Source organism: Zootoca vivipara, chromosome 2 (assembly GCF_963506605.1).
Source record: "Zootoca vivipara chromosome 2, rZooViv1.1, whole genome shotgun sequence".
Classification (NCBI taxonomy): Eukaryota; Metazoa; Chordata; class Lepidosauria; order Squamata; family Lacertidae; genus Zootoca; species Zootoca vivipara.
The window spans coordinates 46828081-46852327 of NC_083277.1; the positions used below are offsets into that span (position 1 = coordinate 46828081).

General features: G+C 45.9%; 1 protein-coding gene across 1 annotated transcript in view; it reads left to right on the plus strand.

Moving 5' to 3' along the window:
- The first annotated feature begins 23239 nt into the window (after positions 1-23239).
- Positions 23240-24247, plus strand: part of NUP210 (nucleoporin 210) — an 82567-nt gene continuing 81559 nt past the window's right edge. The window contains exon 1 of the mRNA XM_060271458.1: positions 23240-23723. Coding sequence (XP_060127441.1) covers positions 23560-23723 — 164 coding nt within the window. The 5' untranslated portion in view covers positions 23240-23559. The remainder of the gene's footprint in view (positions 23724-24247) is intronic.

Here is a 24247-nt window from a genome sequence, read left to right on the forward strand (position 1 = left end):
AGGGAACCATGCCTCGGGGGAGCCATATTGCCACTGTGGATTGTCGGCACACAGGTACTTATGATGAGACGCGTACGTGGCAACCCAGGAAGCAGAGCCGCAGGAAACACCCTTTCCCTTTGAGAGAGCGGTGCAGGAATCGAAGGAAAGGGCAATCTCCTCGTCTCCTTGTTTCAGGACCGCCGTGGAATTCAGATAATAGAGACGGCCGTCGCCTTCGGGATTCGGGCGAGCAGAGGTCTTTGCCAACCCCGCCCATACGGTAACATTCAGGCGAACAGGGGTTTCTGGACGATAGCAGACCGGCCCGGATGAGGAATTGCAAAGGTGATACATGGTGGAATTATGCAGACAGGTGCGATGTAGGGGGCGACAGGCGCGGGGTTGCTGAGTATGGTAGACTAGCGTCGAGGTGACTGCACCCCCTTTCTGTGCCTTAGTGATGCACTGATGACAATCATCGGCACCTGCAGAGGAATCAAGAGGAGGGGGGAGGGGTAGGAGGAGGAGGAGGAGAAGGGGAAGGTGGGGGATGATAGGGCCGGACGGCCCGAGCAGGAACCCAGATGACTTCATCTTGGAACTGGACGGCGGCATAACCTCTGGCGTGCGTGATGAGTTCCCCAGGACCTTTCCACGTCGGATCCGGTAGATGGCGGAAGAGAACCAACGGTTTGACAGGGCGGGCTGCTGGGGAAGTAGAAAAATGACGGGTGGCCGCAGAGGTCGGGGGCGAACCCGTGAGATTCAAAAAGTTCAAAGTGAACAGGCACAGGTTGAGCCGATTTTGGAATTCTGGAAGGGTAGGGGCGCCCTTATGGGGCTCAAGGCGATCGAGGGCCGTTTTAAGGGTGCAATTTGCACGTTGCACAACGGCCTGGCCTTGAGAATTGTATGGAATGCCAAATTTATGGATTATGTTCCATTGATGACAAAATTGTGCAAAGGCCGAGCTAGCATAAGCAGGGCCATTATTGGTAAGATTGATGGGTTGCTTTGGGAACCGCTGGATGGCAAGGAGTTGGAACCCAGTTGGTGGGGAACTCTTTTAAACTGTCAAAACTGCCTTTTAGAGGAGGAAGGTTAATTGTGTCTGAGAGTGCACCAAGAAAAGGAGGGGGGCTAAAGGAGGAGACAGGTTCTGAGCGATAATAAAGTTACCTCAGGAAGGAGGCTAGCTTTACAGTAAGGGAGTATCTAGTGAAGTGAAACCCTTATCTGAGTACACATAGGAACAGTCTTATTTATAGCTCCAAGTCTATATAGGTACCTGGCCACGTTTAGGCTGGAAGAGGACTCTCTTTTATTTTTGAAAACCCACAAGTGCTAGAGGGTTTAAAAAAAGGCTAGAGGGATAAGTGGGAGGTTTGATTTACCTCAGAAATCCCTGTTAGTGCTTTTAATAATTGAGAGGTCAGAGTTATAAGACTGAAAGTGAGAGGACTTTCGTCTCAGGAACATTGCGTAGAAGTTGGAACCGGGGATCAGAGGGAGGATGGCAACTCACCCTGCCAGGCCAATCGGCAAGAGCGGCCTGCAGGGCCTCACAATTAATCAGAGAGCAAGGCACAAAAAGGGTTTCAGGTTCGCAACCAATGAGAGCTTTTGCACGGAGGCGGCCTCTGGCGCAAAGCTGGGCAAATTGAGAGGGTTTGGGATTGATGGTAGCGCGGGGGGTATGGGGGAGGTGCAACCATTCCAGGATCCGCACTGAATCAGAGGGGGGAGATTGAATAAGGGCGGCCGTGGGCAAGGAGGGGGTATTCAAGAGCACCAGAGAGATGGAAATGTTAGAAACGGCCCAGTCCACCCACCTGGTCTGCAGGGCCTCTTCGATCAGGTGAATAACCTGCCATTGGGCCGAGGTGAGCGTGATTGGATCAGAGGGTTTAAGGCCGCCACGCAAAGCCTTGAAAAGGGGAGTTAAGGCTGATGTGGACAATCCGAGGAAAGGACGAACCCAATTAACAGAGCCCAGATACTGTTGGAGGCGAACAAGGGTGATGGTGGGTCCGAAAGAGAAGCGGGGAAAAAAGAAGGGATAGCCGCTGATGCAAGGACTTTATGTCCCAGGTAAGAAATATTGAGTGGGTGTGAGGCACATACGTGCCAGATCTTTCCAGTCTTGCGGGATGAGGAAATAGGAGTGGGCCAGGGTATTAAAAAGTCCCTGCGTATACGGGCTTGTGACGCCATACTTCGTGCAGGTGGACTTAGCTTCCTTAACAAGGTCTAGGGGTATGGCTATCCAACTGGCAGTAGCGTCTCCGGTAGCTGGATCAGTGGCATATGCGAGGGGGAACGCGGCAAGTTGGGAGAGGTCTTCAGGGGTTAGGGCGTCGCTCTGGGCACCCTGGAGAAGAGCGCGGCGGATGTGACCGATTTGCTGCGGTCCCTCAGCCCGTGTGGTACATGTAGTACCGGCCGGAGTGGCCAGGGCTGAATCCTGCACGGAGACCGGTTCCGGGGTCAGGGGCATCGGCAGTGGGACCTGTGAGGGGGCACTAGGCGTTGGGGATTGATTGGGGGTAAGGGGGACCTGCAAAGGGGCGGTAAGCATTGGGGGTTGATTGGGGGTGATGGGGACATGCAGCGGAGCAGAGGGGGGTGGAGAAGCAGTATCTAAAGCAAAAGAATCAGAGGGAGAAACCACCCGGACAGAAGAATTGTATGGAGGGGGATCTAAGAGGGGTTTCATGAGGGACTGGTCATGGGCTAAAAGGCATTCAAAGACCAGTTTCCATGCACTAAGAATCTTGGGCGGCGCGCGTGGGGAGGTATGAAGAAAGTTACCAATCTTCCGCCACGTTTCAGGTTTTAGAGAGCCACCCTCAGGATACGCGGGGCAATTATCCCACACGTATTTTAACAATGAGGCAAGTTCAGATTTAGAGATGGAATTATGAAGAAACTTGCCATTAGACTGAAATAAATAGAGGTTGCGCTTGGTTAATTCACGCAGCTCATATAAATGGCGCTGTTGGAGCTGTGAGAAACCACCCCCCATACTCACGAGAAGATCACGGCTGCCAGCAGCGAGATCGGGTGCACCGAGCCTGTTCCAGGCGATGAGCAGGGGAGGCCCAAGGACGTATCCGAAGATCCCGTCGGGGGTCACCAGATGTAACAGCCAGGGTCTTTGCAGCTGGGAGCAGCTGGGAGTGCAGCAGCCAGGCTTGTTACAAAGTAACAGCCAGGTACTGACAGCCAGAAGTAGCAGCAAAGGATAGCACCGAGGCTTTTACAAACGGTGGGCTTTCGTGAAGGACGACAGACAGCTGATAGAGTCAACCAGTTGTGGGACGAGAGCCCCGAGCTCTCTCGTGACCACATATTTATTAGGTATAGTAAATGCATATGCAATAGCCATAAACCAATCATTACAATACACCTATATAGCAATAGCCAATAATATCAGCAGAACACTCTTATGCCCATATATGCTCAGACCCTATTGTTCTCCATAGTATGCATGTTTCCCATGGGAAGTTTGAGCTCCTGGGGAATGAATAATTAAAGATGGATGAAGACGTTCCCAGGACTGGCATGACCTCAGGAATGGATAACTTGTGATGTATGTGAGATGTTCCTCATGGCTGGCTTGGCTTCCTAGGACCATCTATCTTGTGGTATGGGGAGAAGTACAGACTCTACATCCGGCTCGTTATGCCTAGCCGATCTTGCCATGGTGCCTGCATACCACTTGGAGAGTGGAGCGCAGAAGCACCATTTCATGGCTTTAGGATGTGGCTGCATTATTCCCACAGGGGTACTGTAAGGGTGACTCCCTACAGGGACCCAGCCCCCATCATCCTGACGTCCACCTCGTCAAGTACAGAGAGCACCAGTGGTCTGAAGCAGCCACAGGGGGAGAGAGAGACTCGGAGGAGGAGAGAAATCAGAGGGAGGAAGAATGGGAAAGCTCGGGGGCGGAGGGATGCAGGCAGACGCTTAGGGATGCTGCAGAGCCAGGGAACCGACCACTGAGAGAGGAAGCTGAAAGGGCATCACTCCTTCCAGTGCCAGAAGTAAGGAGAGCACCGCAACGCAGGTCAAGGGGGCGGCGTTTTGGGGTGCCCAGACTACTTTGGCGTAGGAACAGACGTACGCCATTGCCGGATTCTGATTCAGGATGAGAGGTCATGTTTTAAGCTGTCTCTACACTGTAGATAAATAGCGCAATAAACATCTTTGAAGACAAACTGGACTCAGGCGGAGTTACTCCAGAGTAGCCACAACGACCCTCTGACAGGTACTCTCATTTTAACTCAAGAAAACCACCATTTTATAGTTCAAATCAGGAAAAATAAATACAGTGAATGGACAAAAGTACAAAGATTGAGAAAATGTTTAGGGGTATGCGTACTCTTGCGTACCCCCAGAAAAAAAAGCCCTGGGTGTTATAAAATGTTTTATAAGCATTCTGTTGTTTAGAAGTATAAAAACCAATCAGCCCACTGACCCTCAAGTCAGCACTCTCAGAGCCCCAGCTGACTTGGTGCCATACACAGAACTACTGCATATTTGCCAGAGCTCTCAGGTCTGACTGTGCCAGAACTTAGTAGAAAGAGGACTCATTCCAGTTGCCCTCTTCTCTCCCAGCTTCTCTTATTTAAGAAACGGCCCTTCCACTCGTTTCTCAGATTATTTATATCTGCACATTGTGGTTTCGTTTCTCTCTGGGCTCACAGAATAATTTACTCTTCATGAACTTATCTTTCAGTTAGAATATAGAATGGTACATTTTGAAATATTGGAAAGCTGCAGCCAAGTATAGGATTATACTTAAATTGCCAATACAGCATTCTCTTATTCTTTACTTTAAAAGTGCCATGTAATGCCAGTGAAACCTTTAAAGAGCTACTACATCCCATTTTGCTGAAAGGTTAATCCCCGCACTATAGAGTAGCTAGGATATGAAGTACTTCAGGATGATAGATGGTCCGTATCTCCATGCAGAGGCGAGAGCTAATGTGGCTGTTACTTGGCCGTTTGCTGGCATCATTCACATTCTTCTGAAGTAGGTTGCATTCGCTGCTGATGGAGGGTGGAATCATGAGCACTAGATATATAAACACTGATCTAGAGATACTCTGTTAATTATATCTAAATGTACTTAAGTTCTGTCGTATTGGAGGGTCGTATTTCACGACGAGCAATGATTTCACTTTTCGAACCTAAACACATTTATTTATGTTTCATTGGCTTCAATGAAGCTTGCATTCAGGTAAGGGTGCTTAATCTTAGCTAACTATGTACTTAACGTAGCTACGAGTTGTGACGGAAAAGTTTTTTTTTGCTGGGGCAGGTTGGGTCCCCAAGTTTTTTCTTTTCCCCATGCCAGAAAAGGGTTAATGTATGGCAGCCTCTGATTGGCCGAGGTTCCAGGAGGGGGAGTTGAAAAGGAGAGGATTTGGGGAGACAGTGAGTGAGTTTTGGAGGGAGTGTTGGGAGGAGGTTTTGGAACAGGTTGGTGTGTGTGTTTGGTTAATGAACAGGACTGTCCAGTTTTTAATGACACTTTTCTTCTGGAATTTTCAAAGAGTTAATCAGCAGGTAAAGTAGACTCTTCTTCGATGCCTTAGTGGAGATTGTGGGAGATTAGCAGCCCAAACTAACAACTGCATATTCTTCCTAGTTAACTTGAGAAGGAGCTAAGTCCACAGAGCTGTATTGCTGATAGGCAGATATGCATAGCTGCCAAGTTATCCCTTTTTAAAAGGGATTTTCCCTTATGCTGAATAGGCTTCCTCGCGAGAAAATGGAAAACTTGGCAGCTATGAGATATGCAGACCATAGAAATAGAATTGGTAGAGAGGGCTCTGTGTGATGTCATTTTCCCTCCTCTCCTGGAAGGAAAGCATATTTACCTTCCTGTTGCCTCCCCCCTTCCTTCAACCACCCAGTTGCCTGAAGATGCCTGAAGCTGATTATGCTGTAAAATTGAGCATTTTCCCTGCATAGATTTGCTGCTGCCTTTGCTGTGAACTAATACATGATTATAAAGTAAGCGAATCTTATTTTTAAATTTACTTTACAAGTTGTTGTCTGATACTTTCTTAAGGGGGGTAAGAAGGGGGAAGTCAGCTTACTTCATAGCCGGACTATGAAGGTTTTACAGCCTAATATTCCTATGTTTTTATTTTTGCTGCCAAGGATGGGATTATGAAACTCTGTACAACCCACACATGTGGGTGCCTGGAGAGGTAAATTGCAATTAATATATCCTCTCCTTCCTACCCATCTAAACTCATCCCCCAGGGATGATCCAAAAAAACACAGGCAACAAACTGGACTTTTATGACCAGCTGTCCTGTTCTCTACAAATGTATCAGGCATGACTGGATAACCATTATTTTTTAATTTAATTATTAAAACATTTATATCCTGTGCTTCAGGTGCAAAAGCAGCAGTAAGGTCTGTACAACATCTATAATTGCAGTTTCATTAAATGCCAACCAAGGAGGTTGCCCTCTCGTACCTGTAGGTCCTGCGCTAGCTGGATGACGAAGAGTGGTTTCTCCAGCTGAGGAACTGCCTCGGGAAGACACAGAGGAAGAAGGCTTAGACTCAGGGATGTGGTGGTGGGACACAGAAAACAGATCAGAGGAGGGGAGAGGCTTGAGTGAACAAGAAGTGGCAAGAAGAGGCAGGGAGCCTTCCAAGGAAAAGGACTAGATGTAATGGGATAGACATTGAGCTCAGGATCTGAAGGAGAAGACAGGGAGAGACCAGATATTGCAACAGCTTCACAGCAGCTGCCTAGTCCCTCTGCCTTGAGATCCCCTCCAAGGTCACTGAGCTTTACACATAGCTGAACAGAAAGTTTTTTAAAACCACAGGGGGGCACTCCTCCCCACTAGAGTTTAGGAGGTTTAAAAGGGGGATGAGGTGCAAAGAGCCAGTCTTGACAACATCTTCACTGAGGCAGCTGTGCCTGAGTGATATCTCTTGTATGCTTTTCCTGAATAGAAGAGTTGACTTTACTTTGAGTCTCTGAGTCTTCCTTCTGACTTGTTGATGTATCTGCTCCCCTGACAGCCCCCTGGCAGTTTGAATATTAGATGGTTTGTTTTGGTCTGCTAGTTTGTTTGTATTTTGAAACTTTAAATGTATTTGTTTAACCCTATCCCTCATGTACTAAAGAAGAAACTTATCTTCTCCAAGCACAGCTAATCAATAAAAGTCTACCAGAAACAACTGTCAGTGACAGTATCCGTCAAACCAGCGATTGGAAAGCTTTATCATTTTCTTTGAGAAACAGAAATAACATCATGCCATGACAGCCCCAGATGAATGGTTTCCAATTTAAAACCCCTTTCTTTTGTGTTAATGTTTAGTTTTGATGGATGCCTGGACATCACCTTGGCATTTATTTAGCAATAGGGAACAATTTCTGACTATATTCTGTTCTTTTGACTTTTATCTTTTAATAAACATTTCCTTTTATGGTGGCCTTTTATGCCAATAATTCAGATCAGTTGTTGATTGCTAATGACTGTCTTTTTACTGCTACTACTTAATTCTCTATACTAATTGGAGTTGATAGTTATTTTACTGTATGCGATTAATATGTGGCAGTTATTGCATAAGTATATCTATCTATCTACAGTGTATTTTGTTGTTTTAATTCCCATTTGTTTCTGATTCAATTCTTTTGGTTTTAAAGCACTTTTTCTCAATACAGTACTCGTAGAATTGTATATTCAGCTGAACCAGAGTCACTAACTATGTTTAAACCAGCCTTGGAGGACATTCCATTCGACTCTTAGAAATGACAAGTTCTGGATGCTTACTATCCAGGACTGCCACTTCCCCCCTTAATGGGCTCCTGTGCCTTTAACAACTGTGTGAGAGACAAAAATTCAGAGGCAAATAACCCTGTTACGGTCACTCTAGGAACTGTATCACCTGTTGAATTCCTTCCTCTCAGGGAGCTGTGTTTTTAGCAACCTCAGTCTGTACAACCTCAGAAATTCTTGTCATCATATATTCAAGCCTATCTCTGTTTAATAGGGGCTAGAAATGTACCCAAGCAAGTAAGCAAAAAAACAAAACAAAACATAATTGGAGAGTGCATGCCCATTCCTAATGTACACAATGTATCTAAGACAATTTTAAAAACCGAGATAATGGAAGTTAATGTGTTTCTCAAGGTCACTCAGCAAAATCATTGCAGTCGCAAATAAGATTTTCCTCTCTCATTCTTTAAACACTGTATGCTCTTATCTTGCTGCACTGAGAGAGCTGCAATCATTTTGGAGCCTTTTATGTACATATAAACCACAGCCTTGTGTATGGAGGAACAGTTCAATATCTGGATAGTGAAAACGCTAGAGAGTTGATGAATAGGGGGCACAATGCTGAGTGGGGTTGTGGTAAAATGCAGTCAGCAAAGGATCCAGATTCTACTGCCATAGATTTCTGCATTGTGCAATGCAAAGTCGTGCACCTGAGAATTTATGAGAAACTTGGATCAGTTTTGCATTGCATTGATTTATTATCAATTAAATGTGATTCAAAGCATGTTTCCTCAATTGTGCAAGTTCACATCCCAGACAATAAGGCAGCACAGCATTTAAATAAACAGGCAGGATATCTTCTTTCCCCTCTTTGCTGCCCTATAGAGCTCCATTACATGAATCTCTGAGGAATCTTTAATTACTACTTTTAGTGGAAAACATTTTCAGGACCTGTTCTGCTTAAATCTTTTTGATCCTCGATGCCTTTATCACTTACAAGGTGGCATGATTGAGATCAGAAACCCGTTTCCACAGTGTGCAGGAAATGTACAACTATTGATTTCTATAATCCAGCCGTGCAGAAAAAAAGAGCTGTTCTTTTTATAGCACAGAAGCAGCTTTAGTTTTCATATCTTAGGGATGTTTCCAGATGCTGGGCATGCAAGGCTTAGATGCTTCCGGAATACATCATTTTGCCATTCTCACAGTCTCATTTTTAACCACATGTAGCTCAGGTTCACATCGCTGGATTGTTGTTCCTGTTGTTGTTTGCAGTTCATGTATCTTAAATTCACCTTTAAAAAAGTGTCAGTCTTATCTTCCATTTTTTTTAGGACTGAAAATAAGGCTTTGTTTGTTTGCTGCATTTATATCCCACCTTTTCCTCCAAGGAGATCAAGGTGGCATATTGTACATAATTTTTCCTCAGTGAATTCCCACAACAACCCTAGAATCATGGAACTGTAGAGTTAGAAGGAACACCAAAGGTCATCTAGGGTCACATTCCTCCCTGAGAGGTAGTGACTCGCCAAAGGTCAGCCAGTGAGCTTCATGGCTGAGTGGCTTTCTTCCTAAACCAGCAGGTGTGTCTTTATAAATCAACAGAAATTACAAATCATTCCCTAGAGTTCTCTTTCTGCTGTCTAAAAGAAGCTCAACCCTGTACACTTACTCCTGGTCTACTCCCCACTTGGGGAAACGAGAGAATTGCGTAACACTTACTGTTTCTACTGATTGAGAGAGACTGCTAAATATAGCTGCTTATACTGTACTATGAAGGCTGTTAAAACTTCCCTTTTTAATCCAGCCTTTGAGCCTTCCTGAGTATTTCAGCTGCAGTGAGTTTTGTTCGTGATTTCTTCTTTGTTGGCTTTACTGTTTTTAATGTGCACTGCTCTGATCCCCTTAGGAATGAAGAGTGGGACAGAAATAAATAAAGATTGCTTCCAGCCAATATTTGGCACACACACCCCAACAGCAGCAGGAACAGAGCAATAGCCAGGTCTACTGCAAAGCAGGTGATTTTTTTGTTACCATCTTCCAGTTCCCCTGAAGGGAGAGGAGAGATGCTGGCAAGCATCCCAAGGGGGCGGTGTGGTGATGTCACACACCCCTCAGCGATGACACCCAGGTCAGACCGCACCGCCCACCCCCTTCCTCTGCCAGTGGCTGGACCATCCCTGAGGACACTGGACCCACCCACCTCTGGCCTTGACACCAGATGTCTTGGTGGGGTGGGGACTGGGAGGTTAAAGGGGAAAACATTGGTTTGATGTGAATGATTTTGGGGCTAAAGGGAGGTTGAGGTTTAGTTTGTTTGCTAATTAGTGGTTCAGATTGTTGTTTTGCTTATTATTTGAGGATTGCTAATGTTGTTCGCTACTATTTATATGGCTGGTGTGTTTTTTTAATTTTCCACGGGTGTTATGTTAGACGAAATATTAATGTATTATATGACTTTTTCTCCCCCCCTTTTGGCATTATGTGCTGTATATTTTTCTTTGCTGTAAGTCACTTGGAGACCTTTGGGTGACAAGCAACTAACAAGTTTAATTAATAATAATAAATATTAATGATGATGATGATGATGATGTGAGAGATGTTAATGACTTGGGGAGGGCTGTATTCAGGAGCTCACACAATAACTTCATGGTGAACAGTTCATGGACCTTACAGATTCACCTCCCCATTGTGGATATGCATACCTATGCACTTTAGGCTGCAACTAGTGCAGAAAACTAACATGGACTAGTCTATATTTGTTTAAATATTCCTAACAGGATCATCAAAATACTATGAAATCTCATAGCTGTCCTCAAAGTGCAACCCTGCATGCCTCTTCCATCAGGGGGTGGTTGGGTCGTTAAAGGGTTCTTAAAGGGAATAAGCAAACTTGGCTCATCCTTGAAGTAGCAATAAAACTGATGTTTTTCCTAGATTTTTCTAATGACAATGGCACATTCCTTTCATCATTAACCCCTTCTACCTTTCTTTCTAGATGAGAGCGCCCCCTTGTGCCAATAAATGTTCCCTGCAGTACTATAGTGGCTTCTTTCTGTTCCTCTGGACAGCAAGGGCTGCCTGCTGACTTGGTGTGCTCAGAAGAGGATAGTTATTATTATTATTATTATTATTATTATTATTATTATTATTATTATTATTATTATTATACCACGCCCATCTGGCTGGGTTTCCCCCACCACTCTGGGTGGCTTCCAACAAATACCAAAATACATTAAAATATCACAGATTAAAAACTTCCCTAAACAGGGCTGCTTTTAGGTGTTTTCTAAATGTCAGGTAGTTGTTTATCTCCTTGACCTCTGATGGAAGAGCGTTCCACAGTGCGGGCGCCACTACCAAGGAGGCCCTCTGCCTAGTTCCCTGTAGCTTTGCTTCTCGCAGTGAGGGAACTGCCAGAAGGCGCTCGGTGCTGGATCTCAGTGTCCGGGCTGAACAATGGGGGTGGAGGATAGGTACCTTGTGGCAGTTCCTCCCTTCCTTGCTGCACTCTCCACTCTCTCCTGAAGTTTGAATGGCAGCTAAGTGAGGGGAGAGGAATGCTGGGACACTGGTACTGACTGACCTCCCATTTTTTTCAGCCTGACCATGTTTATATCTGATCAATGCACAGCAGATGCCATTCTCAGCTACCACCCCAGCACTCCGTAGATACATTTTAATTCTTGCTATGATTGTTAGCTTTCTTTAAAATAAAAAAATTCCTTCCAGTAGCACCTTAGAGACCAACTAAGTTTGTCATAGGTATGAGCTTTCGTGTGCATGCACACTTCTTCAGATACTGTACACTGAAACAGAAGTCACCAGACCCTTACATATAGTGAGAGGGTGGGCAGGGGTATTACTCAGAAGGGTGGTGGGAATGGGTGGTTGGGTGACAGGTGTGGTAAACCTGTTGACAACTGTTAACAACTGCAATTGGTCTTGCAGGAAAAAAAGCAAGGGGTGAGATGGCTAAAAATACCTTTACCATGTATAATGAGATAAGAATCCAATGTCTCTATTAAGACCAGGTCTCTCCATGGTTTTAAGTTTGGTAATAAGTTGCAATTCAGCAACTTCTCTTTCCAGAAATAGACTTTTTATATTTTGTTTCAACTATGGCAAACCAACACAGCTACCTACCTGTAACTAGCTTTCTTTAAGTTTATGTATGAAGATAGATGCATAGCTATACTGTATACATTTGTGTTCAACTTAAAACTTTATAATTAGGAAGTAAAATTATACAGCTTATGACATGCTACTGAATGTTTCATTCCTATATTTTGCTGCTGGACATTTATGTTAATTCGTTTTAGTCCAGAGGCAGAACAAATAATTTTTTTAAAGAATCAAAGGCCCTTTGCTGTTGGAGCTGTGAATTATGAACAAAGTGACTCCGTCAATGAGAAACCTACTTTTTTTTCCATAAACCTAAAATATTCCACAAAATCAGACCTATATAGAACACATTTCCCACTGGGAGCCCTACATGTGGTTCCATTCTACAAATGCAGAGCTAAAACTAGCATCTTGTAATTAATTTTGTGAAATTAATGCATAAAGGACACGAAGAAAAAATCACAAAGAGAAGCCACATGCTGCCAAGTAACTTTGAAACCTTATTCCCGCTCTTCATAAATTAGCATTTCAGATCTCCATTTATATAGAGCAACACTGCAATTATCTTTTAATTGGAATAATTTAAAATAAATTATATTGCTCGCCTAGCATGTGATTGAAATTGTTGTGGTAAACTGAGTAAAAAGAATGAGATTTACTTTTTGAATTGTATAACATCAGGTGAAATTAGAAACCTTTGATTACAGATGCTCTGGCTTTTCTATAAAGTGGAAACCTTTGTTAAAACAATGGCAGGATGAGCTAAGTAAATGTATTTGGGAAGTTGGGCTGCTCTGTAATTTAACTGCTCTATGATTAAAGATTTCCTTGTAACCTTGAGATCCACCAACCAAGGAGCTATGGGAATCGGCAGAAGTGCCACTATGCTAGCAGAACTCAAGATACAGAACTTTCTCACAAAGCCAGCAGGACACTTGCCAGTGAAGAACATAGGCTTATCCTCATTGACAGCAAAACTTTACACCAGGCATCCCCAAACTTTGGCCCTCCAGATGTTTTGGACTACAATTCCCATCTTCCCTGACCACTGGTCCTGTTAGCTAGGGATCATGGGAGTTGTAGGCCAAAACATCTGGAGGGCCGTAGTTTGGGGATGCCTGCTTTACACAAACCCCAGATTAGTCTCAGGAATTTATTCTCTTTGCATGTGCTCCATGTACTGGTATACAACAACTAAAGGTGTTGCTAAAGATGGAGCTGGTATCCTAAAAGCCACTGGACCTGATACATTGCTGTCTATCAAACTACTGTCCAAGGCACAGGAGTTCTGTTACTTGGTTGGTAAGTCCACACTTGTCATTCCCTTTAAGGATCTCCTCCATCCCTGATGCTGTTCAGTGAAGGTTTTGACATTGTCACCTGCATTGCTTCCTTGTTGCTAGGAAGGGCAGAAGCCATTTCCGGCGCTGCACCGCGCCAGAAAAGGCAAGTGCACGCGTTCCCCTGCCCTCCGGCCCACTGCACGATCGGCGCCGGAGGAAGCGGCCTGAAGCTGGGTAAGTTTGGGGACCCCTGCCCTAGAATATCCAGGGGCTGGTGTTACTGCTGAAGCTAAGCACCAAACAGATGCACCTCCTGTCTTCAGATCTCAAGAGTATCTTTGGAACAACATTGAGTCTAGAGGCACTCAAAGGAACTAAAAATAGTGAGTGTGACCCTCTGCAGCTTCACTCCAATAACAGTGTATTTACTGACTATATTATTTTTAAAAAATATCAATTATTATTATTATTATTATTATTATTATTATTATTATTAATATACTGCCCTATACCCAAGAGTCTCAGGGTACCAGTAGTTCACCGAATAAAATCAAGATCTAAAACCACAAAAAACAAAAATAAAAACAACCCAATAGCCCCCCCCCAAAAAAACACATTTTAAAGGGCATAGGATGTACATCGGATCAACCAAAGGCCTGGTTAAAAAGGAACGTTTTTTGCCTGGTGCCTAAAAGCATATAATGAAGGCGCTAGGCGAACTTCCCTGGGGAGAACATTCCACAGACGGGGAGCCACTGCAGAAAAGGCCCGTTTTCAAGTTGCCACCCTCCAGATCTCTCCAGGAGGAGGCACATGAAGGAGGGCCTCAGAAGATGATCTCAGGGTCTGGGTAGGTTCATATGGGAAGAGGCGGTCCTTGAGGTATTGTGGTCCTGAGCCGTTTACAATATACAGTACAGTATATAAAGGTAAAAAGCGGTTGAAGAAACTGCTAGTCTTTGTGGTACCCTTGTTGGCGGGGAGGGGTACAGATCTGTGAGCATGTGGTCTGGCCCTCGCAGTGCTACTGGCCAAAGGGACTGATGGAGAAGGTGTGCTCTGGTGCCATTGTGTGTGTTGGAGGTGAGTTCACTGGCTGCCTTTGTTTGCAGTCACCCTGCAGACATTGTCTTCAATCAAGAGTTGCTGTGACCATTTCTGTCATTTCCTGCTGTTTGGGGATTTTCTTCTCGTGTGTTTTCCCTCTCTTGAACTGAGCACAAATAGGATTTGGCAGCTGTTCCACCTGTGTGGTGGTGGCTGCGTATGTCCAGAGCCAGTGTAAGGTAAATAGAGGGTTATTCAGCCCCAACCCAACCATTTACAAAAGACAAGGATGAAAATAAAATTAGAAGATTCACAGCGATGGTCCCTCAGTTGCAATAATAAAAGGATATTTATGGAGCGATGGTATCTTGCAGAGAGCTGAACGTTTTAGTGATAACTCAGCAGAAATGCATCTGGGACCATATCAATAAATGGAATCAGGTATAAATAATAGAAGACAAGTTATAAGCCTCAATTTAAACATAATACAGAGAGAGGCGAGACATGAGGGTTTCAGACCAGAACAGGTCCCCCCTGAAGTGACATTAAGACAGCAGATTATAACAGACTATAATCCAACATAAGAGAAATGGTTTAAGTAAAGCACTGGAAATAATAAAAACTATTGAATCATGAAAGTCCGTGTGGTTAATATAGCATTTCAAATGTCAATCTGATCATGAATCACTCTCTTTCCATGATATAGTAGGATCGAAATGCTGCAATCAAATAAAACGGGCACCAGCGGTATATTAAAAAAGGAACTAACTTTTCAGACTTGATTGAACATAGGTAACAATAATTATTTCAGCAGCAGCATTGTCTGGGGGAAGGTGCAGCTATCCTAGTAATGAACAGAGTTCAGAAATTAGTACCATACAATGAAGCTAAAATGTTAAGATAATCAGTTTCTCCAATCCTTGCAAAGATGCTTGAGTGGGTTTCACTGATCACAGAAGTGGTCCGCCAGTATTGCCAATGATCCAGGGATTATGTAAACCGTAGTTCAACAAGGTGTGGAGGACCACTGGTTAGCCACCATCATCTATGGTTACATATAAATGAAGTTATTGGTTGGTTCAGTTATATATATGTTTCGGAGCACAATTCAAAGTGTTGGTGCTGACCTATAAAGCCCTAAACGGCCTTGGTCCTATATACCTGAAGGAGCGTCTCCAACCCCATTGTTCAGCCCGGACACTGCGATCCAGCACCGAGGGCCTTCTGGCGGTTCCCTCGCTGCGAGAAGCAAAGCTACAGGGAACTAGGCAGAGGGCCTTCTCGGTAGTGGCACCCGCCCTGTGGAACGCCCTCCCATCAGAGGTCAGAAAGATAAACAACTACCTGACATTTAGAAAATACCTAAAGGCAGCCCTGTTTAGGGAAGTTTTTAGTCTGTGATATTTTAATGTATTTTGATGTGTGTTGGAAGCCGCCCAGAGTGGCGGGTGAGACCCGGCCAGATGGGCGGGGTATAAATTATTATTATTATTATTATTATTATTATTATTATTATTATGTGGCCAGAGCCTAAGGGAAGTTGAAGAATCATGGAAAAAAACATGGGCCCCTTTCAATAAACAATAGGACAATTAATATGTCTGAACACACCTGGATCTACAAATTCTGCTGTAGAGAGCAAGAGTCTGCACTATCACCCTCTTCTCCCTAAAGATAATTTAAAACAAACAAACAAACAGGCTTGAGTTAAATAAGTGGGTGGCAAAGGGGGATTTGAAAATGAGTGAAAAGTCCATTTTCTTTACACTTCCCCATTAGATTAAAATTTCCATTAAAGGCAAAAATTTAAAAATCACTTTATAGCTTAGTAGCCAGGATACTGTACTGTATTGCAGGATGGTGGTGAAGATAACCCAAGACCAGTAAGTGCAGGAAATTAAGGCATATTATTCAACAACAACAACAACAACAACAACAACAACAACAACAACAACAACACAAACACACATTTCTGTCTTCTTGAATACAGTTGATGGCATTCCTTATCTGTCCACCCATGTGCGTTACTAACTGTAAAGCAAAGACAAGGGACAGAGTGTAGGGAAGCACCTGCAAGGGGGTCGTTCTCCCATCTTGCTCTTCCCAGTGACCACCTGCGCACTTTGCCTAGTGCAGCTGCTCCTAGGAAGGAAGAGGTGGCAGCTGGCAAGTGAAGGAGTCTGTGTTGGAGAGGCTTATCTGAACCCTTCTTCCATAGTGGGCTGGGAACCTTGATGTCATTTGCAGAAAGCTGAATTTGGGGGGGGGAGAAAGAAGGAGAAGTCTGGTCCTGGTGCTGCTGTGGACACTAACCTGGGCATTTCCAACGAGCAAGGGAGGAGGGGGAAGAGAGAGGGAACAGTGGTGGCTGTATTGGTGATGGAGGAGGAGTAAATGAAGGAATGATGGAGAGGGGTTGCCTCCACATTGGAAATAAATGCCCCCCTGGGCCAGGGGCATAGCCAGGATCAGAATTGGGGGGCAAGGGGCGGGGCCAAGGCACAGGGGAGGGGCTACAGTGGGGCAAGGACAGCCATGGGCGTTCAGGGGCGAGGGGGCGCCAGGATCAGCCCAAAATTGGGCTGCTCTGACCCCCCCTCCGCAACCGGCAGGGGCGAGGGGGCACCAGGATCAGCCCAAAATCAGGGTGCTCCGACCCCGTCCTCCCCCTCCACGATTGGCAGGGGCAAGGGGGCACCAGGATCAGCCCGAAAATGGGTTGCTCTGACCCCCCTCCCCCTCCACGATCGGCAGGGGCGAGGGGGCGCCAGGAGCAGCCCGAAATCGGGCTGCTCCAACCCCCTCCTCCCCCTCCGTGATCAGCAGGGGCAAGGGGGCGCCAGGATCAGCTCAAAATCGGGCTGCTCCGCCCCGCCCCCCCACGATCGGCAGGGGTGAGGGGGCGCCAGGATCAGCCCGAAATCGGGCTGCTCCGACCCCCTCCGCGATCGGCAGGGGCGAGAGGGCGCCAGGATCAGCCCGAAATCGAGCTGTTCCAATCCCCTCCTCCCCCTCCGTGATCGCCGGGGTGGGTGGAGGGAAAGCTGGCTTTCCCTCCACCCGCCCCACAGCCAGCAAGGGAGAAGGGAGACGTCCCTTCTAGCCGGCTGGCTGTGGGGCGGGCGGAGGGAAAGCCAGCCAAACGCTTTGCACAGCTCTTGGGCTTTCCCTCCACCTGCCCCACGGCCAGCCAGGGAGAAGGGAGACGGCACTGGGCGGCGGTGGGCAGCGGCCCTGCTTCTAGGGGGGCAACTGCCCCCCCTTGCCTACGCCCATGCCCTGGGCATTGGTAAATCTGGGCAAGGCGGAGAGGGCAAGAGAGGATTAGGCCAGTGGTCAGAAATAGTAAGGGTGTATGTTGAAGCAGGTAATTTTGCCACCCTCCTTAACTTGCCTCCTTGGACATATGCCCCCTTACACACATGCACACTGATCCAGCACTATGTCATAATATTTATTGTAGAATTACACAAAAGTAGCAGCCTATCATCGTCAAATACAAAAGGTCCCAAGATATTACATACACACAAACACATATATTATGCAGTCTATTAAAAAAAAGATCAAAGTCTCCATAAGGCTGTACCAGACAAATTGGTCTACTGAGTTAATGGTAACATTGCCAGAACACGATGGCAAACCAATAATGTACTGTTTTATTGTAGCTGGGTTTGTGATATCAGCATTTCCCAGGAGCAGTATTGAAACTTGCATCTCCTGCTTCCCACAGAAGTTGTGTTACCCCACTGAGCTGTAGCCTCTTCTATATATGATATTGTTAATGTTGCAAAATTAAAAGAATGAGTTGGGGGGGGGATGATCTTGCTCTTTCTATTCCACTAAAAAGCAATATAAATTGGAATTGCTATCACGTAGTACATATAAGTGTATTTTATAGTGTTCCAGTTATCCTGTTGTTAATATTTACTGTTATGGAAACCACATTGGGATAAAAATGCAAAAAGTAGCATATAAAAACCTCAAGATCACTATAATTTCTGGAAAGTTGCTTGCTCACTGTGTGTTTGAACACTTATTAAGATAGTGTAACCATTTTTTGCATCATGGTTCCTCAGATCAAGGAGGTTTCATCTGTGTTCAGATATAATTGGACACCATTCTGAATCAAGATGGACTGAACCTTTCAAAACTGCACTGATCTTTTGGGTTTCTTAGAATCCCCAAGCAATGTTGGATAGGAGCCTGCTAGCAAGTAACTAAAAATACTATGTCCATTATATCCATCCTATGTTCATTGTCATTTTGCTGCAAAACTAGCATCTCCATGATGTGGCTGCCTAAGCACAGTGTACTGAGGAATCAGCAGAGAGGTGTTGGTGCTGATATAAGTGGGCACTTGAATGCCTATCATGGGACTTTGAAGTCATTTCCAAGTTCCTCATGCCTCTGTAACCACTGAAGGAAGCAATGGGTTAGAATAGGCTATAGTTATGTGATGATGAGAGTAAGAAATGTTTCAAAGAACATTATAGGTGTTGCCCTTGGGTATCTGCTGGGTAAGGTACCTGGCCATTTGCCCCATTTGACACCTCAAAGTTACACAATTTCTTACTTTCCATTTCTTAAAATGTTAGATGAATTCCATCTATTTCCATTTGGCTTCTTTTTTATACAGCAAAAGTTTTCTTTGTGCTGTTTGCTTTATGTTTCCCAGTGAAGTATTAGAGTCCCTCGCCTGCAATCAGGTTCTGTAAAAGTCAAGAGTTTGCTGCTCATTCTGCTGACACTTTTCAATGCTGATATAATGAAACTTAAAGTTTTTCAAAACATCAGCAGTACACTTTTCTGAATTCTCAGGATGGGCATCACAAATGCAAACTTTGTCACGAGGCCCTCCTCCAGACTTCCTCCCAGACCCAATAGATTGTGGTCATAAACTAGTAAAGGCTGAAACAGTCCATGGAAGAACATAGGTAAAGGTAAAGGGACCCTTGATCGTTAGGTGCAGTCACGGACGACTTTGGTGTTGCAGCGCTCACCTCGCTCTATAGGCCAAGGGAGCCGGCGTTTGTCCACAGACAGCTTCCGGGTCATATGGCCAGCATGACAAAACCACTTCTGGCGAACCAGAGCAGCACAGGGAAACATCGTTTATCTACTTATCTACCTATTTATCTACTTACACTTTGATGTGCTTTTGAACTGCTAGGTTGGCAGGAGCTGGGACCGAGCAACGGGAGCTCACCCCATCTCAGGGATTTGAACCGCCGACCTTCTGATTGGCAAGCCCTAGGCTCTGTGGTTTAGACCACAGCCCCCACCCGCATCCCATAAACTAGTAAAGGCTGAAACAGTCCATGGAAGAACATAGTGGTAACTTAACAACTTCCTCTCTACTCCAATGCCAACATTGATAAACAACAACAGCCCAGGGGTCAACAACATCTGCACCTCATTTTCAAAGGTCTGTCTGTCTCCCTCCCAGCAGAAAGATAACAAGAACCTCCTTTGGGAGAGAATTCCACAATATGGAAGCAGCTAAGGAAAAGTATCTCTCTATGTCCACCAACCATACCTCTGATGTTGAGGGGACTGAGAGACCTGAAGATCTTAGCACCCAAGCAGGTTAATAAAGGTAGATATGATCTTTCAGGTAACCTTTGAACTGTGCCTGGAAATGGACCAGTAGCCAGTGAAGTTGTTTTAACAGGGCAGTAACAGGCTTCCTGTAAGCAGTATGGCCACAACATTCTGGACCAGCTGAAGCTTCTGAACATTTTTTTGAAGGCAACCCCACATAGAGCATGGTAAAGTAATGCAGTAGCACACATACCCCTATTAGTGCTATGTTGGGATTCCACAGGATTGTATTCCTCTAAATCTTACTCAGAGTAGACCCCACTGAAATTAATGAACGTAAGTTAGTTGTGCTGATTAACTTCAATGGGTCTACTCCAAGTAGGACTAGCACTACCCATTGTTATCACTGACACAACATAACTTGTTCCACTTACATTGTAAAGGACGCATTTAGAGTAATAGAGGCAGATGCCAATTTTACCAGTGACACTGATATTAATATCTTGAGGATCAGATAGCCAGACTTCACTAAATCCATAATGGCATGAATATGTGATAGTTAAAGGTACATAAAGTAAAATTGTTTCTTTTCAATTACCACTTCATCATTTCAACAACTGATTTTCTGTCCATAAAAATAGTATGACTTCACCATCAGAATCTGGCTGCTATGTACATTATCTTAAGTTAACACACATTTCTCTGAAGAACGAAGAGACTGATGGAAGCAATAAAACCAATACCCCCCTCTCTCTGAATCTGCCTTACTCTTCTAATATTTTCTACATATTTTAATATTAGTGATAAAGTAGAATCCAAGTTTAAAGCAGCAATCTTCAAACACTGGCATAGGAAGCCGCTCGGGCACCGGGAACGGCAAACATGACGTGCACCCGGGGGTGGGGTGTCGATACGTAACACACATGCGCAGCGTCACTACGTAGCGACGCTGCACATGCGTCGCTCATGGAGCTGGTAGCGGCGGGTGGGTGGGAGGGGACGCTTCTCCCCACAAGCCTCCCAGTAAAAAGCCTCACTTGGCACAGTGGCAGCTGGCTGGTTTGCTCGCTGACCTGCTCGGCCGGTGCACACTTTGCTTCTTCCTTCCTGCTGGGTGGAGCCGCGGAGGCGAGGAGCAGGCCAGGGGCCTCACCTCCATGGCTCCACCCAGAGGAAGAAGCAAAGTGTGTGCCAGCCGAGCAGGTGAGCGAGCAAGCCAGTCGCCGCTGCACCGAGCGAGACTTTTTACCGGGCGGCGTGGCTCGGCTTGGGAGTTGGGGGGCGCCGAGTGTCACTGCCCTCCAGGGTGGCACCCGGGGTGGCCCACACCCTACGCTACGCCCATCCTCAAACCACTGAGGAGTTTGGTCTTATAAGGGGTCTTATAAGGAATGTAAACCACTAGCTTAAAAAAAAACACCAAAGGATTTGACATGTTTACAAAAAAAGAGTTGTTCTGTTATTTGTAGACTGGGATGTCTGGAGGAATATGACCATAATAGAAAAGGGCTGCAATTTGGGGTTGCCTTCTGTGTGCACGTGAATAAAGTACAGCTCCTGCCAACATTAATGTCCTGTTCCAATACCGTATTATCCTTTGCACTACTATCCCTGGGCAAAGTGGTGTCACAACTGGAATGATAACTTCAATATCCAGTGAAATTTCTGTTTTCCATTTTACCTTGGGCACCCAGAGGCATTCTGAGGCTAATAAAGATAGTGGCAGCTGCTTCACACAACACTTGTCAGGCCACTGGGTAAAATGTAAAATAAAGATATAAAGATATGATAACATGATGTCCACATAGACATTTTCCCCGCCATGCCAGGTACCGATGCCTGAAAGGCATCCTTGGTCATGGTTGTAACCTGAGAGTCAAAATTAGATCTAGAACAACCCCTAGAGTATGACCCTGTGTTTTCAAAGGAGTGCTACCCATCCAGCACAGCCTGGGCCCCTATTTCTAGAATGGCCATTCTACTAATTTCTGCTTGTCTGGATTAAGTTCCAATTAGCTGGTTCTCATCCACATTGTTACTGATTTCATACGCCATTGCAGAGCTTCCATTGAATGTGGTGGAGACAAAACTGGGCATCATCTGCATACTGGGGGTACCAAACAAGGAAACCGCTATGATTTCTCTCAGCAGTTGCATACAGATAACAGCAGAACCCTGTGACACATCATAGGCCAATGGCCAAGAGGATGAGCAGGAGTCCTGTACCTTCTAGAGTTGTTTCTCCAGAAACATAACAGATGGTGCCTCTAAGCCCCAAGCCAGACAAGCAATCCCAGGAGGATACTATGATACTGGATGGGTTGCAAGAAACAGAAACAATATTAATAATAATAATTTTATTATTTATACCCCACCCACTCTGGGGAAGCATAATGATTATATATCCAGACATTCCTATGTTGCATTCATTATTTGCAGTAGACCCGTCCCAAAAGGTTTTCTCTTGTGGGTTGGCTTTCTGTATACAATGGTGTATATTCTTCATACAATTTAATATATTCATATATAACACACACCTGCAATTTAAAGTTTCAATGTTGGAGGCAGTTTCCATCCCCTTACTACCACAATAACTGCTGTGACTGAGAATTAAGCTATAGCATTAGCATTAGCATTAGCAACAAAGTATTCTGAGATCAAAGGACATGGGTGGCGCTCTAAACCACTGAGCCTCTTGGACTTGCAGTTCAGAAGGTTGGCGGTTCGAATTCCCATGATGGAGTGAGCTCCCATTGCTGCCCCAGCTCCTGCCAACCTAGCAGTTCGAAAGCATACTGGCCCAAGTAGATAAATAGGTACCGCTGTAGCGGGAAGGTAAACAGTGTTTCCGTGCACTCTGGTTTTCGTCACGGTGTTCTGCTGTACCAGAAACAGTTTAGTCATGCTGGCCACATGACCCGGAAAGCTGTCTGTGGACAAACACAGTTTCCCTTGGCCTGAAAGCGAGATGAGCGCTACAGCCCCATAGTCGCCTTTACCGTCCAGGGGTCTTTTACCTTTTACCTATTCTGAGATCTATAGGAGATGAACTAAAAGAGGCAGTGGTGCTTTTTTTTTTAATTAGACCAATGCATGAAAAAGTATCATGAGTTTTGATTAAGCCTATTATTGACATCGATTACAAGATCTGCAGGGCTCCGAGGCTGCCCTGTTAATTATAGTGTGATAGTGGGCTCCAAACTCCTCCTTGTTAATTCGTGGTAGTGCCTTGGCATCAACATTACCACCAAAACATCTGGCTAGGAGAAAGAGGCACGTGGAAGGAGGGAGGGAAAAGAGGGGCAGTATCTCCTTCCTCCGGTTTCCTTACTTCTATTTCCCTCGGGGATCAGGCCCCTACGGAAGCGCCCTTGGCGGCGAGCTGCGCTGGAAACAAACAAACACCCAAGCTGCCTCCCCTGCGGGTCAGGAAGCGGCAGCCTGCAGTGTCCCCAGCGGCCAGCAGGTGAGAGCAGCCTGGCGGCACCTGCTGCCGCTTCTCTCTCCGCTAACGGCTGCAGGCCTTCCTTCCCCGCCTCCGGCGCCTGGCCCTCAGCGCGGGGTCTCTGCCTCGGCTTGGCCCGCTGCGCCGTGACGTCCCTCGAATAGCAGCTCGAGGCGGGCGATTCCTGTGAGGAGGTTGGTTCAAGAGACGGCGCTGCCGCCACCGCTCCAGAAGCAGCCGCTTCCCTTTCCCTTCGGCTCAGGAAGGGCTTCGAGCGGGTCAGCTGCAGGGCGCGCGCTCCCCCGAAGGAGAGCTTGCGGAGAGCGGCGGCGGCACCCATTTCGCTTGGCGGGAGACGGTCACGAGTCCAGGCGCGATGGCACCCGCAACACCCCGCGCGTTGCTCGGGCTCCTTCTCCTCCTCCTCCTCCCCGTCGCCGTGGTGCCTTCCAAGCTGAACATTCCCAAAGTGCTGCTGCCCTTCACCCGAAGCACCAAGATCAACTTCACTCTGGAGGCAAGCGAGGGTTGCTACCGCTGGTGAGTGAGTGAGTGCGCGCGTGCGAGAGAGAGAGAGAGAGGCAGGACGGGGTCGAGCGCGCGGGGCCCCGCAGAGTTGAGCCACATGGCGCAGGTGTGGCGTTCAACTTTGCTGCTGAAACTGCAACACGTGAGGGTTGGGGTGCGCGCGAGAGAAGAGAGAACTGAGGCTGCAGCTCGCAGAAAAGAAGCCTTTGCCTGCGGCAGGCAGCTTGAGTTAGCGAGGTATTACTCCTAGGGTGGTGAGCGTCTTAGCCGGGCGGTACCGTTTTACTCGACTCATAAAACCGCGCAGCTGTTGAGTCTCTAGGACGCTTGCGCCATGCTTCAGGAGCGAAGGGACTGCTTAAAAAAAAAAAAAGTTTACAAGAAACATGATTGTTGTGGAGAGTTTGGCGCAGTTCCATTGCAAAAGATCAGATCAGGCGGTTGGGGGATGCCTGTTCTACACACACACACACACACACACACACACACACACACACACACAAACCCGCTGCGATTTTTTTTAAAAAAATTTTTTT